The 15,903-nt window shown below is 42.6% G+C and overlaps 1 protein-coding gene across 1 annotated transcript in view; it reads left to right on the top strand.

Annotated features, from left to right (window-relative positions):
* LOC126203955 (uncharacterized) overlaps positions 1 to 15,903 on the top strand; it is a 253,425-nt gene that overhangs the window by 230,519 nt on the left and 7,003 nt on the right. The window contains exons 7-8 of the mRNA XM_049938348.1: positions 7,569 to 7,779; positions 15,182 to 15,446. Of these exons, the coding sequence (XP_049794305.1) occupies positions 7,569 to 7,779; positions 15,182 to 15,446 (476 nt within the window). The remainder of the gene's footprint in view (positions 1 to 7,568; positions 7,780 to 15,181; positions 15,447 to 15,903) is intronic.

Raw genomic sequence — 15,903 nt, 5'->3', positions numbered from 1 at the left:
CACATGTCTGCTGTGGTGCATAGTGGCAAAGGTAATGGACCACTAGAGACAAGGTCTTTCTTATTTGCACAAATTCAGCAAAGAAGCCTGACGAGTCTCGAAAATGTCGGTGCAGTTCAGAGTCTCTCACTGCCTCTGCTGACTTGCAAGACTGATGTGTCAAGACACAAATGAATTACTGACACTGGCTGCGAGTGGGCATTGATGGAAATCAATGGGATAAGACGAAAATTTGTGCCGGACCAGGATTCGAACCCGTGTCTCCTGGCCTAGGGGTTCGAATCCCGGTCCTGCACAAATTTTCAACTTTCTCTATTTATTTAAAACAGTGCCCACTAGCAGACAAAGTAAGTAATACATTTGTGTCTTAATTAGCAGTGGCTGCTGGGTCACATTGATGTGTTAAAGTTAACGTTATATATTGTAGTTAAAGAAACAATACCGCGTGAATGAGTGTTTAGGACTGCCGCGTAAATTCAAAAGCGCGGACAGCCATAGCACATTGTCATTGATTGTAAAGTATCTCGAGTAGAAGCTACAGTTGATGCAAGACGATTTTTTCGCTCAGAAAGAAAATCCTTGCTCACTTGAAAGTAGCGTATGAAAGTGGAGATTTGTTTCTGAAAGTGAGTGACAGCTGCCAGCCACAGCACGAATCGCCGATCTTCTTCTGCCTTTCGTGTAGCCTTCTGGAGTTGCAACTTCGCTGTAGCCCGCGCACAGCCTCATGGAGCAACCAAGCTCCAGTTGCGTGTTGTTTCATTCTTTTGCAGTTACATGAAATTTACACTTTTTTACTTTGTTACGCAGTATTATTTCAGCTTCATTTTCAAGGCAACAACCGAAATTTCACCGTTCCCGCGGTAACAGCGTATGCGCTAAGTCAATTATGGTAATTTACTGATACCTCTAGAATCAGAATAGCCAGTTACGGGGTATAGTTTCTTGAACGACGACATACTGCGTACACCCGAATTCCGACATTATTTAGACAGTGTTCAGGGGTATATTCAGAGTATTTTAGTATCAGGGACCCGTCGTCTCCGATGGCTCGTCACACAGAGTAACACACTGAGGTGACAACAGTCACGGGACACCTCCTAATATCGTGTCGGTCCTTTTGCCAGCCGTAGTAAAGCAGCTCGACATGACATGGACCGAAAAAGCCTTTGGAAGCCCCTTGCAGAAATACTGAGCCGTACTGCCTCTATAGCCTTTAATATATGCGGAAGTGTTGGCTTTGCAGGATTCTGCGCTCGAACTGACCTCTCGACTACGTCCCATGTCGGGTGATCTGTGTGGCCAAATCATTCGCTCGAATTATCCAGAATGTTCTTCAAACCAATCGCAAACAGCTGTGGCCCAGTGACATGTCATCCATAAAATTCCACTGTTGTTTGGGAACATGAAGTACATGAATGGCTGCAAATGTCCTCCAAGTAGTCGAACATAACCATTTACAGTCAATGATCGGTTCAGATGGACCAGAGGACACAGCCCATTCCATGTAAACACGGCACACACGATTATGGAGTCAGCAACAACTTCCAAACTGTATTGGTGATAGCTTGGGTCCATGGCTTCGTGGGGTCTGCGCCACACACTAACCTTACCGTCAACTCTCACCAAATGAAATCTGGTGTCATCTACCCATGCCAAAGTTTTCCAGTCGTCTAAGGTCCAACCGATATGGTCACAAGCCCAGGACAGGCACTGCAAGGGTTGTACTGTTAGCAAAGGCACTCGAATCGGTAGTCTGCTGCCATTGCCTATTAACGCCACGTTCCGCAGCACTGCCGTAACGGACACGTTCGTCGCACATCCCACATTGATTTCTGTGGTTACTTCAGGCAGTGCTGCTTATCTGTTAGCATTGTCAATTATACGCAAACGAAGCTGCTCTCGGTCGTTATGTGAAGGCCGCCGCCCACTGCGTTGTCCATGGTGATAGGTAATGCCTGAAATTTGGTATTCTCGGCACACTTTTGAGCCTGTGGATCTCGAAATACTGAACTCCCTCACATTTCCGAAACCGGCTGTCCCACGCTTCTACCTCCAACTACCATTTTGCGTTCGAAGTCTGTTAATCCCCGTCGTGCTGTCACAATAACGTCGGAAGCCTATTTATATTAATTGCGTGAGTAGAAATGACAGCTCCGCCAATGCACTGCCTTTTATACCTTGTTTAAGCGACACTAAGGCCATCTGTATTTGTGCATATCGCTATCCCATGACTTTTGTTACCTCAGTGTGTGACTAACACTACCGGAAAAAAATCAAATCCGAGCAGTACTGAATGCAAGCTTGAGGGCGAAGTCTGAGTTCCCAAACAATACACAGGATACATACTGTCGATATTTCCACTGTTGTGTAGATATGTTCGGTGCACCACAGATAAAAAATTAAATGGCGGCAAGAAATTGATCGAAATGAAAGTACTCCGTAACGAACCACCAGGGACCACGGGTCTCTCATACCCAAATACTGAAATATCCCCCACAACTTGCGAAACTTTTTGAATGATTTTGTGATGCCTTCAGCGGTCATTCTCTTTATTTCATGTACGGCTGTACAATTTCGGCCTTAGGCTATTTTGAAGTATCTAAAACCGAAGCATTATACTGGATACATTGGTGACACTTGTGATGCTGACATAGGAAAAAATTATATCTATAGGTATAGTAGGTGCATTATAACTTACTCGATGGATGATTCTTTACCAGTGTATTATGCCATGTACGTCCTTGCTCCTATGACCGCATGAAATGGTCATAAAATAAATCAGAAAGGTTTATCGCTATTTTAGGAGCACGTTACTTTGGAGCAGTTTCTTGTAAAGCATATATACAGGGTGAGTCACCTAACGTGACCGATGGATATATTTCGTAAACCACATCAAATACTGACGAATCGATTCCACAGACCGAACATGAGGAGAGGGGCTAATGTATTTGGTTAATACAAAACATACAAAAATGCACGGAAGTATGTTTAACACAAACCTACGTTTTTTAAATGGAACCCCGTTAGTTTTGTTAGCACATCTGAACATATAAACAAATACGCAGTCAGTGCCGTTTGTTGCATTGTAAAATGTTAATTAGATCCGGAGATATTGTATCCTAAATTTGACGCTTGAGTACCACTCCTCCGCTGTTCGATCGTGTGTATCGGAGAGCACTGCAACATACATCGCGTTTCTACAGAATGATCTGCCAACGTTGCTTGAAAATGTCCCACTGGAAACGCGTCGACGTATGTGGTATCAGCATGATGGTGCACCTGCACATTCCGCAATTGACAGGATGTTCGACGGGCGTTTCATAGGACGTGGAGGACGCATAAATTGGCCAGCCGTTCTCCTGATCTTACACCTCTGGACTTCTTTCTGTGGGGTACGTTAAAGGAGAATGTGTACCGTGATGTGCCTACAACCCCAGAGGATATGAAACAACGTATTGTGGCAGCCTGCGGCGACATTACACCAGATGTACTGCGACGTGTACGACATTCATTACGCCAGAGACTGCAATTGTGTGCAGCAAATGATGGCCACCACATTGAACATCTATTGGCCTGACATGTCGGGACACACACTATTCCACTCCGTAATTGAAAACGGAAACCACGCGTGTACGTGTACCTCACCCCTCATGGTAATGTACATGTGCGTCAGTGAAAAAGACCAATAAAAAGGTGTTAGCACGTCGACGTAATGTGCTGTTTCAGTCTATTCTGTACATAAGGTCCATCACCGTTCCTTTTGGATCCCTACGTAATTCGGTGCTCTCCGATACACACGATGGAACAGCGGAGGAGTGGTACTCAAGCGTCAACTTTAGGTTACAATATCTCCGGATGTAATTAACATTTTACAATGCAACAAACGGCACTGATTACGTATTTGTTTATATGTTCAGATGTGCTAACAAAACTAACTAGGTTCCATTTAAAAAACGTAGGTTTGTGTTAAAAAACATACTTCCGTGCATTTTTTTATGGTTTGTATTAACCAATTACACTAGCCCCTCTCCTCACGTTCGGTCTGTGGAATCGATTCGTCAGTATTTGATGTGGTTTACGAAATATATCCAGCGGTAACGTTAGGTGACTCACCCTGTATACGTACTTAACATTAAGAAGATTATATTTATTTTTCTGAAACTCGCCAGTTAATCTACTATGCCTTTGCTTTAAATTATATTTAATTATCTTTCCTCATTGGTGTAAATATGACTACGTAATTTCTTTGAAGTAAATTGTAAATATTTGTTGCGTTATTGTGGGAGCACGTCATTTGTTGAATAGTTGTTACATAGATCTTACATATAAAATCGATCATAGCAGTCTAATGAAACAGTACTCAAAACTATAAGAATCGAGCAAAAAACTGCTTTATGGTTGCCTGATCTTCCGCACTACAATCATATTTGATTTTGTTGGTGGAGTTCACGCTTTCCCTGTGTACTTTACCTACAGTAGTATATTTCTTTTCACGTGTTCTCAAGATCGCATCTTTCGACATAGGAGTACGACTCACTGTCAAGATCCCCCATGCTGACGTAAAAAGGGTCCGATTCTTACAAGCGCCTACGTACAGATGCAAATGGATTGCAACGAGGTTGCCTTCGCTAAGCATAGCTTTGTTCTGTCGCTCTACCACTGCATCCCATGGTACATCGCACACGAAGTGCGTATCGTCCAACTCTACATACATACATACATACATACATACATACATAATCCTTTACCGCCATACCCTACTTACGTACAACTAATACTGTACACTATTAACACAAAGGCCGAAGAGACAAAAGAGTATTTAACCGTATAAACTAAACTCTGCCCGAACAGCCCATGAAAGCCCAAAGGTACTGACCAGCCGCAGTGTCATCCATACCGTGAATTAATGAAAACGTTTTCTTTATAAACACGACGTATACCTCATGACCAACATCTGAAGTGGTTTACAGTGAGAAAGTTAATGGGCTACTGGAGGCAAGGATTCCAAGATTTTGGGCACTCAGAAAAGAATCCTGATGATCCTACAAATAATTGTTGTTAGAGTTCAGATTCGTCCCCTGCTGCATGCACGTGATGAAAATCACATCTCTATGCTAGATAAGGCGCAAGTAGCTTCATTCGTTCTCTTAACAGAAAGAGGATAACTCCGTGGCGACAAATACTGGAGGATTGTGTAAAGAAAAAATAGTAGTTGCTGATATCAGCGCAGATCTTTACTGTCAAGGCAGCCATGTCACCAATTTCTGTAATGCGAGTTTGTTGGTGCCTCCTGGAAGGTTCTAAATAACAGCAGCTTCAAATGCTTCAATTGGCTCTGAGCACTATGGGACTTAACATCTATGGTCATCAGTCCCATGGAACTTAGAGCTACTTAAACCTAACTAACCTAAGGATATCACACACAGCCATGCCCGAGGCAGGATTCGAACCTGCGACCGTAGCAGTCACGCGGTTCCAGACTGAAGCGCCGAGAACCGCTCGGCCACTCCGGCTGGCCCAGCGGTTCAATTGTTGAAATAATTCAACTTTACGTACGAAATTAGAATGCAATTTTAAAAACGTAATGAGTATTTTGATACCTGATAAATACAGCAGTGCTCAATTTCCAGATTTGAGAGAACAGATATTGCCTATCTATAACGCAGTGTTCATCACACCGACAAGAAATTACTGTCTCGTCTGCACCACAGAGGCGACACGGTTATGCCTCTTTCCAACGTTTCTCCAGATACTCCTGGGAGGTAAAAGCAGACACAGCTCAAGCCACCCAATGTTTGCGATCGCCTTCACCACAGGTTTATGCGTTTGACGCCCCCTTTAACAACCCCAACAGAAAGAGAACTTCAAATAAATCACATGGAAAATTATTCACTTCTTACAGTTAATAATTCAAAATTTTCACCAGCAGCTCCCCATTAACGAGCATAAAGTCAAGAGAAGTTAACGGCCTGCCAACCAAGAATATTAAAACTACAATACAAGACACTAAAGTCACGGCCCCCTTCAAACGGAGACCACAGTATAAATAACAAGATACTTAAGTACATTAGAAACCCGCTGTCTTAATACAAAAGATGGCCTGCGCACTGTGCTAGAATGACACACGCAGGTTTCACACTACTCACGCTTAGTACTCTTGTCACTGGGCAGTGTTTTGTACTCTGAACACCACTATTCAATATAGATCTACCGGAACCAAGAGTGAATTCCTTATTTACGCCTCAGCAAGGGATAATCAGTCACACTGTTTCCTGCTGTGAACACAAATTACGAACAGATTGATCACCAATGCCACTTAAGAGGAAATAGCGGGTGCCCACCATTAGTAGCAGCAAGGGACGAGACTCCACATAGCGTACCTAGGCATCCAGTATCAAGTCGTACTGTACACACTCTTGCTAATACATTAGAGGCCATGACCACCAGTCCGGCGCAGACACACTTCTCAAATCGTAACACGGCGACGCGAGCATCCAACGCTAAACGTAACGGTCACTGCGAGACTCCACAATACAAGCTACGCCCATACCACGGTCAAGCACGACCTATAGCGCCCCGGAACAGGAAACCAAGACTCACAGCGCAGGAAGCGTCGCGCTTAAATAGCAGCCAGAAGAGGAAAATCAAAGAAAAAACACGCATGCCAGCACAACCAGGATTGCTGCTCCGACGAGAAAGAACCATTGGCGCCAGTGATTTCCCCACGGCTCACTGCGTGTAAAGGCAGTCTTTTTCCTCGCACAAAGACTTCATTTTTAACGAAAATCGGTAACTTGGCGATAATTTGTGGTTTATCAATGATAATCTGTACCGTCTCGCAAAAAATCAGTGAAACTTACTTCTATATCTGTGGATCATCATTCATTGTCTTGCTCACCAGCAAAAACAAACACAAATTTAGTATCCAAAATTTCACACTCATTAAATGACATATACCATCATGTTTAGCCTCAATGGCTTCTCTCCATAAATTTTATTCGAGGATGGACCACAGCTTTGGTATCACAATCCTCTGAGGGCGTGGTTCAGGTCTGTTATTGGGTTCACGAAGAGCGCTACAGAAAAATTCATGTCCCAAATATGATCATCATTCCCTTTTCTACTAATCTAAACAGCGTGTCGCTATCATAATATAGAATATTGACTTACGAACAAAATTCTGCTGCTTCATTTTCCTCTGGTGTCAATTTTCAGTAAAACTCAGCCTAAGCTTTATATTTTGCCTTGAAATGATTCCATTGATGTTAACACGTTTGTGCTACCAGGGATCGAGCCCTAGTCCTTTATGCAGCCATTACGACACACAGACCACGGAGATAACCCAAGTTTCTAAACGAAGACGAAATACCAATTACAATTGCCACCTATAATTAATTTTTTTCTGCGATGCCAAATTGTGAACTAACCAAGGGGGAGGGATGTTGCACATGTTGACTAACGGAGTATAAGAAAACGATGTTATCTCAAATGAGTCGGATAACTAAACCAAAGACGATATGAAGACATTCTAAGTTCAACGTACAACCCATCGGTATGTCCTACAGGTTCGCTGCAGGAGTCTATGGATGTGCTGGCTGGCATCGTGCACCGGCGGATGTCTGAACTCGGCCGCAAGCTCGACTCGAGCTTCCAGATGCTGATGCTGGCGCAGAACTTGTTCCTTGAGAGCTGTCACAGGCTGCAGCTGGAAGAGCCGCAACTGGAGGCCAAGCTGACGGCTGTTCTGGGGAGAATCCTCGACACGCTTCACAACAAGTAAGCATGTGGCTCATTAAGGTGACGAGGGAGGACGACGATTACTGTAGTACCTAGGCGACTCTTGGTATGCAGGTAACGGCCATGAATGGGATGCTGCACTTTGCATGCGGTGCTATAGCAACGTTGTTGGCAGAGTTTGTAAGGAGGCATAATGTCTGAAGGACAGCGAAAAAACCATGAACCACGAAAGGTTACTGTAAATTACGTCGACGAAAATAGTACTCTATGGCGCGGTTCACATTTAGATGATATGGTATGCGATGTGAGTCGCCGCACGACAAACAAAAAGACAGCGCAAATCACGTTTTTTTTTTTTGTTTACGAATTCCACAGTAGTAGTCCAGACAGTTTCCCCATTTTGGAGCGTCCAGTATCAGCTACTCTGATAAATCAGGGTATAAATATTTGACTCGTCATTTCTCCTGCTGTGGAGATACTCATTACAAAAACCGAAGCTGATGAAAGTATGTGAATGGCGTAGAAAATGCCACCGCGAAATGTTTATTTTTTTTATAACGCCACCTATTTCGGTATTTTAAAGTGATGCATATTTAAATAATGCTTATAAATGAATAAACCTCGGATAGTACTTATTCAATGGTTCAATTTCCCAAAACAGTCCATGATTCAGCTTGAGAAGTATTCAGAAGAAACTTTGCTGGATATGAAGTGAGATCAGTCACCATGAATGGTGTAGCATGGGTGGTGTACTCTGCGTAGAGGGAGAGAATTGTATTTGAAAAGGTGGACGAAGCCCACGGTAATAAAAATCCAATGTGTCCTTGTCTCCGTCCAGTTAGCTTTCAGATGTCATTTATGCCTATCACAAAGTTTCTTGAAATTTGTCGGCAATATAAGAAAAACAGAAACACGAGTCAAGTTTCACAATCTGCATAGCAGGCGTCAATATGATCACGCGCAGCGCACAGCTGTCAACCTCGTCGCAGAAAAGCTCCAACATATCTCAAGCATATCTCAAGCATTTTCTCGAGAACGGAAAGACGTATTTCTCTCCTTCCACAATTTCGATATTTTGTGCAAACCAATATACGACCTAAAACCCACCAAATGTAAACTAACCAGTGACTACACTGTCTGCTGCAGGCTTTTCAAAACACGTACAGCGGTTTCCTTACTTGCGAAGCATCAAAATTGTGCAATAACGGTAAGTGCAAGCTGCGGAAAAAACAAGTTTTTTTTCTTTTTTAAAGGAATAGTTTCCTCAAAATTGAATGAGAAAGACTGCGGGGACTACAACAAGCACGAATCTCAAAACAGTATTGCCTCAGTGTGAACCGCGCCTACGGGAAGTGTTACGCCATCTGGTCACACCAATCTGATCTTACTGTCGATTACTGTTATGTCACTTTAGTTCCAGTATTCCTTTTATTTGTAAAAATAATAAAAACTCTAAAAGGAAGAAAGTGAAACTGGAGGGAATAATGGAAAAAGCGAAGCGGCTCGTCTGACCTCTGAGACCGCTTTTGGTAACTTCCAAGAATGATTGCCTATCGAAGTTGCGGTGTCCAAACGATACATATCGAACGTGCGATCGTAAATCGCTCGTGCGACTCTGGTGGCGGACGTTATGAGTATGTTTACGGTTGTCGCTACAGAAACGACAAAAGAAGAGCGTTACAAAAGTACTTGTAATTGCAAAGGAGACGACTTACCTTACTCTTCGTCGGTGTTGGCATCATGTGAAAGTCCATTACGGTGGTCTGGATGGATAATCTGGAAGAGTCGAACCATGTATTCTTCCTGATACTCGTTCGTTTTCCACACTGTCCGCAATGAAATTGTAAACGGTATTTCAGCATCGAAACTGTTCTTACGAAGTTTTACACACTTCGAACCACCACAGTCTACATAGTCCCTTCATTCCTCGTCCGGTGGTACTCCACATTTGCGAAAAAAAGTCGAACAATTTTCTACGCTGGATAAACATGGAATCAGATATTTCCATGTGAGGGAATCCGCCGAAGAAACGTCAAGAACACCAGACATCCCACTCACTAACGACTAAATCGTCTGGGATTCCTTAGCAACTCACAAATAATTCGCGGAGGTATGTAATTTAGAGCAACTAAGGGAACGTCGGAAAACAGGGAAAATGACGATCACAAATTATTGGTCACAACGCCCGCCACCAGAGTCGCATGATCGATTTACGATCGCACGTTCGATATGTATCGTTTGGACACCGCAACTTCGATAGGCAATCATTCTTGGATATTACCGAAGAATGGGCTACAGCCCGTCTGCTTTGACAAATGACATCAGAATTTGCCAAAGATGATTTATTACACAGATTTAACAGCTCAGACGAGTGCTCATAAAGCAATGCAGGAGAAAACCACAGACCATAGATAATACAGACCGCGCACGCACCAATCTCTGCCTTGCTGACCTTAGAAACCAACATCTGTTTCACGTGACTCGGGGCAGCAAGCTAATTCGTAGCAAGCCGAATCTATCACTAGGCGCTATGCGAAGTGGCGTGACAACTTTTCTCATTTATATCTGAAATCAAGCACAGATATTAACAATAAAATGGCTTGATGTATGGCTATTATACGTTATGTACCAGTACAATTAAACTATTTTTTCGAAATGTCTGATATTAATGCGATCGTTATCGTTATTTCACGTGGCCATTTGAAAATTATTGACAGTTCTTTTCATAAACGATAGAATTACAGTTATTTAGTGAATGCCTGTTTTTGTTGCACTGCCAACCCTTAATTCACCGCTTCCACAGGAGCAGAAATCGAACTATCGGTTTGGCAGGCAGTATTAGTTCTCTGATGATTCCTCAACAGTATGTGCAAAATATTTTCTTACGCTTTTATAAAAAATGAAATCCGTTTATAGCAATAATCTCCATTTTTCCCATAATAATGGCTTAAGGGTTAAAATGGCTCTAAACACTATGGGACTTAACATCTGAGGTCATGAGTCCCCTAGACTTAGAGCTACTTAAACCTAACTAACCTAAGGACATCACACACATCCATGCCCGAGGCAGGATTCGAACCTGCGACCGTGGCAGCAGCGCGGTTCCGGTCTGAAGGGCCTAGAGCCGCTTCACCAATAATGGTTTATATTTTATGACTTTTGCTTAAACCAGCACGGATACAAAATCAATGGACATAATATATTAGAAAATATTTTAGCGAATTCCTGTAGTGAGTTAGATCTGTCATTTTAAAACGTTAGCTTTTCACTGACTTTTATATCCAAGGACCAACTAACATACATTCTAACTTTCAATACATAAAAATATCTCTGAAAATATTTCGAAGTAGTTCAGTTCCACATCTGAGATACTCGTCAATTTACCTAATCTGTGGGATGCAACACAAGACTTATCGGAGTATATGTAAAGATAATTTTCTGCTTTTAATCAAAGTACAACATTTGATCCGTAACAAAAATGTCTTAAACTGTGCACTATAAATGCATAATGGCATACTAGGCTTCGCGCCCCGCGTCACGTGACTTAGATGTCTGTTTCAGTAAAATTACGTCACCTGCATATCACGTTCATTAATATTTCGAACATAATGTTAAGTATATCCTAGTACTTCTGTAAAAAAATGCAGGAAAGAAAAAAAAGTGATAGAAGTAACGTTAACATGAAATACCTCAGTTGACATATACAGGATGAGTCATAAGGAAAGGTACAGGGTTTGAGGGGTGATAGTATAAGTGATTCTGAACAAAAAACTTCGTATGGACATATGCCCTACTACGAATGGTTTCCGAGATAGAACGTATGTAATATTACTTTGTTACTTATTTTTATGTTATTCAAACATCGTTATTGACCGCAACGTACGACGTTAGTTTGGAGGAAGCTGGAACGAACAGTTTGATACAGGACACTTGTGTTCCATCAGATCGGGAAACTACTTCAAATCGGGCTACAAGGAGTACCTAAGCTACAGTGCATGCGCGTCGCGCCACGTTTTTAGTATCCTCGCGCTGCCTTTGGACAAACTGTAAGTCCTAGAGAAACATGAATCGGTCCTGTTTTTGTACGAAACAGTAATTTTGTACTGCGACATGTTTTCGCTGGAAGGTGCGGGTTTCAAGTGATTCAAGAAATGATAAAGTGATATTACATGCGTTCTATCTCGGAAACCACTCGGAACGTTGCATTTGCCCATATGTAGTTTTTTTTATTCAGAATCACTAATGCCGTCGTCCCTCAATGCATGTACCTTTCCTCCTGACTCACCCTGTATATGAGTTGTACCCCAAACTTCAGTCTGTGTGTATAGGTTAACTGCAGTACGGTATAAAAATTTAAAGTACGTTGATTTCTTATATAGGTCAACTGAAGAATAGAATACTAGTGCTAACAAAAACGAAGAAATCGTACGTAACATCGGCACTCTGTACCTCAGCCTCACTTTTTGTGAAACTAAGTGCCAAAACTATCACCACAGCATAACTGTAATAATGGTGCTTCTTTATGTAAGTACAGATACATTTTCGTCAAATCCTGCCTTACCACTTACAACTGTCCCACTTGTATCTGTGTAGTCACCAGAAAATAATTTTTTTGTATTTATACAGTGATCAACAGTATAAACATGTACATGAATGTATAAACACCTGAGGATGGGAGCAAGCCCGAAACCGGTCGTGTGACAAATAAATAACCTTTTATTGTGACTGGTAGCGGATATTCTTCGACACCCTATAAAGGAACAGTCACGGAGTTCGACAGCATCCACTGTGGATAAAATTCAGATTCAAATATTTCCGGCGACATCAAACTCTTTTCTTTAAAAGCAAGTAAACCTCTTTGCAGAGACTGTAGACATTTCTTGATAATTTTATTTCTTCCTCCACATACAACATGAACCATGTAACGTAACGTAAGTAATGATTATTCGTGGCATACATCACATTACATCACAACCGTCTGGAGCAACAGCACGACAGACACTGTCTCTATACAATTCAAAATCACGCGACATATCTCTTCGTTTTTTCCAAAATCGTCGCGGTTTTGAGTCGACGCGCTCTTATTCCCTGTGGCCATCGGCTGGATGGCAAAGGCAACCAGCTGCTCTCACGGCTGGATGGGTGAATGGGTGGGTGGGTGAAGACTGCCTTCGTCGGCAACTGCTGCTTCGCTCATGGAACAGACACCACATAAACGAACAAATTACGATGCACAAATAAGAAAATGTTTAACAGCTACACTTATCTGTTACGGTCTGAGTATGTTTTGCGTGACCACGAAAGCTACTTAAGAATGTTCTTGTTCCCATTACAACCGTCAATAAAGGTTTTCATCTCTCCTTTGTAGAACTTTCACAGTAACTGGTGACTAAATCTACGCCCAAACTCTGCAAAGCCACTCTGAAGTGCACGACAGAGGGTACTTCCCGTTGTACCACGTATTAGAGCTTCTTCCCGTGTCATCCGCGTACGCGGCACGGCAAGAATGACTGCTTGAACATCTCTGAGCGCACTGCGGTTAGTCTGGTCTTCACGACACCGGAAGTGCGCGTCATTTACGACGGTGGCCGAGTTTCGGTTAGTTCTGCACATCTGACGTCACAAAACAGTCAGCCAATGAACAGAGAACGACGTTGCCAGAGCTCGACTGCAGTGCAGAGCACGGATGAGTGTCTTCACAGTTTTAGAAACGTTCACTCATAAATAAAGTAATTGAACAAAAGCAATGTCTTGATAGCAGACTCTTTTATAGAAAGTTTGGAAAAAGCATTCTTTATACCAATTGCTTCATATTCTATTAATTAATTAAACCAAACAAGCAATAAGCCTCCTAGTTCAGGCGATAGCAAGGAGAGGTGTTTGTATCATTCTCACGAACTTTTTCGCAATAAAGAACAGCGGTAATTGTTTATTTCGTATTATACTTCGACGAAACGTAATTCATAGTCATACCAACAGTGTTTGTCGGTATTTTGCGTGATATGTTAGAGTCCTCCAGGAATGCTCTTGAATGACGAGTTACGTTAGCATAATGGTTAAGGTGTTAGGCTGCTCAGTGAAAGGATCTGAGTTCAAATCTTGACCAGTGCTTTATATTTTCTTTATTTAAAAACAATATCGAAGTGTATTACTTCATGAATTTTACTAGTTTGAATGTAATTTTTTTTTAATTTCTAGTGCTTTGTCTCTTCTTTATAATCGTAATAAGTTTTCGGTTTTTCTAATTTAGTCCTCCAATATTTCTTTTTACAGCAATTAGAAACAATGAAAAGGGCACACATACAATATTCATGTTTAAAAAAAAAAAAGTTGACATGTTCCACATCCACGAGGATCTCCTCAGCATGGATCTATGGAACGAAAAACTAATCTAATCTAATCTCTCCGCAGTCGCTGTTTTACTATTCATACTGATGTATATTCTTTTGCGACAGTATTAAAAGTATTATTTAGAGCAGAATTTCGGCTCGTACGTTGCCGAGCTACTTGATTGTCGGTCGCAATTCTTTGCTTCGCTGCTTTGGCAGCATCATCATATTCAATGTTTTCGTCGACTGATCTGCGTTTTGGCAAGTATTTGCTGTCCGTTGTGACAAAAACAATTTTTTTGCGCACTGTGCCTCACTGACAATATAGTTTTTTCTATGTTTTATTTACGTTGACAATTTAGTTTTGCGTACTTCGCCAACTTTGTTTTAATCAGAAAAAAATCGAAATGACTCTGGTATAAATAAAACTTTTATTACAGTCGCGAAAGATGGAATATTTCTCAATATTACATACGACACCTATCTGGTACTTAAATGAGACATTGTTATACAGTAAATTTTATATGAAATTTAGGTATCTTGTCCACATTTAATTCTCAACATTGTGGCAACTAAAATCGACCATACGGAAGGTATACGCTATGGACTTTTACCTCTGCAAACTCTTCAAAATTTCGTGCAGTGGTTTACTACATTTAATGCTGCACAATAACTGCGTTGAACATCGAAACAAAATTAAGTCATTTACGGGGGGAAGGTATCAGTCAAGAAGATATGTAAAAATCAAATTTTCGGGCCAAATAGTTTTTGTGAAATCGAATGATAAGTGTCAAAGCAGTCGAAACACCATGTGTCAGCACAGGCGAGCAGTGCAGTGATGACAAAATCGCGCACAGCGCGGAATGCGGGGAGTACGTCTCTGTAGCAGCGAAAGGGTTAATGCGGCCGTGGTAGCTTTACTTCATAAACTGCGCGCTCCCCCTAAACGTAAGTTTGCGAACTATACTATATTATGGCGCTGCTTCTCTTTGCGCGTGCGTCGATTGCAACTGGCAACGCAGCAATCTCCCGCGTGTGGGCGGGCATGCGCGAGCCGCCAACATAAAAGAATTGAACTATAGTGAGGTTTGTTTGTGTGTGTGTGATTGCAGGAGCGCCTCGACGATGCAGGAGGTGCAGCAGGTGCACGAGATGCTCAAGTCGCACCACAGCCACCTGGTGCGCACCGTGGCGCACAACACGAACACGGTGATGAAGGCGGCCGAGGAGGCGCGCAACCAGGGCCGCCAGATCGAGCGCGCCATCCAGGAGGTGACGGAGGCGCTCTCCGCAGCCGGCAAGGACCACGCCGCCACGCTGCGCCACGGCCACGACGCCGTCGACACCCGCCTCGCCAACATCCTCGGCGCGCTCCAGGTAGTTTTACGTAGCTTACAGTTTCTCGCTGCGCATGGATGTAAGAGGTCTCACACACCGTCGCTATACTCTACAAACTGCTGAGAGCTGTGCTGAACGGCGTTGCGTATGAGGCACGCGCGGTTCCAGGGGCCGGGACAAGGGTACGAAACGTAGCACTAAAAGCAGCTGAGATTTGTTATTTGGACAGCAAAACAACTAACCATCGTCGAAGTAGTGACGATATACTCTGAAGAGCCAAAGAAACTGGTACACCTGCCTAACGTCGTGTAGGGCTCCCGCGAGCACGCAGAAGTGCCGCAACACGACATGGACTCTACTAATTATATGATACCGGAACAAACACTGGTAGCAGTTACTTCTGTAAAATATCTGGGAGTATGCGTGCGGAAAGGAGGTGGCTTACAAAACACTCGTTCGACCTATACTTGAGTATTGCTCAGTAGTGTGGGATCCG

Source organism: Schistocerca nitens, chromosome 9, assembly GCF_023898315.1.
Source record: "Schistocerca nitens isolate TAMUIC-IGC-003100 chromosome 9, iqSchNite1.1, whole genome shotgun sequence".
NCBI lineage: Eukaryota > Metazoa > Arthropoda > Insecta > Orthoptera > Acrididae > Schistocerca > Schistocerca nitens.
Note: the sequence above shows the minus strand (reverse complement) of the source record. Positions and strands in the feature narration are given on the sequence as shown.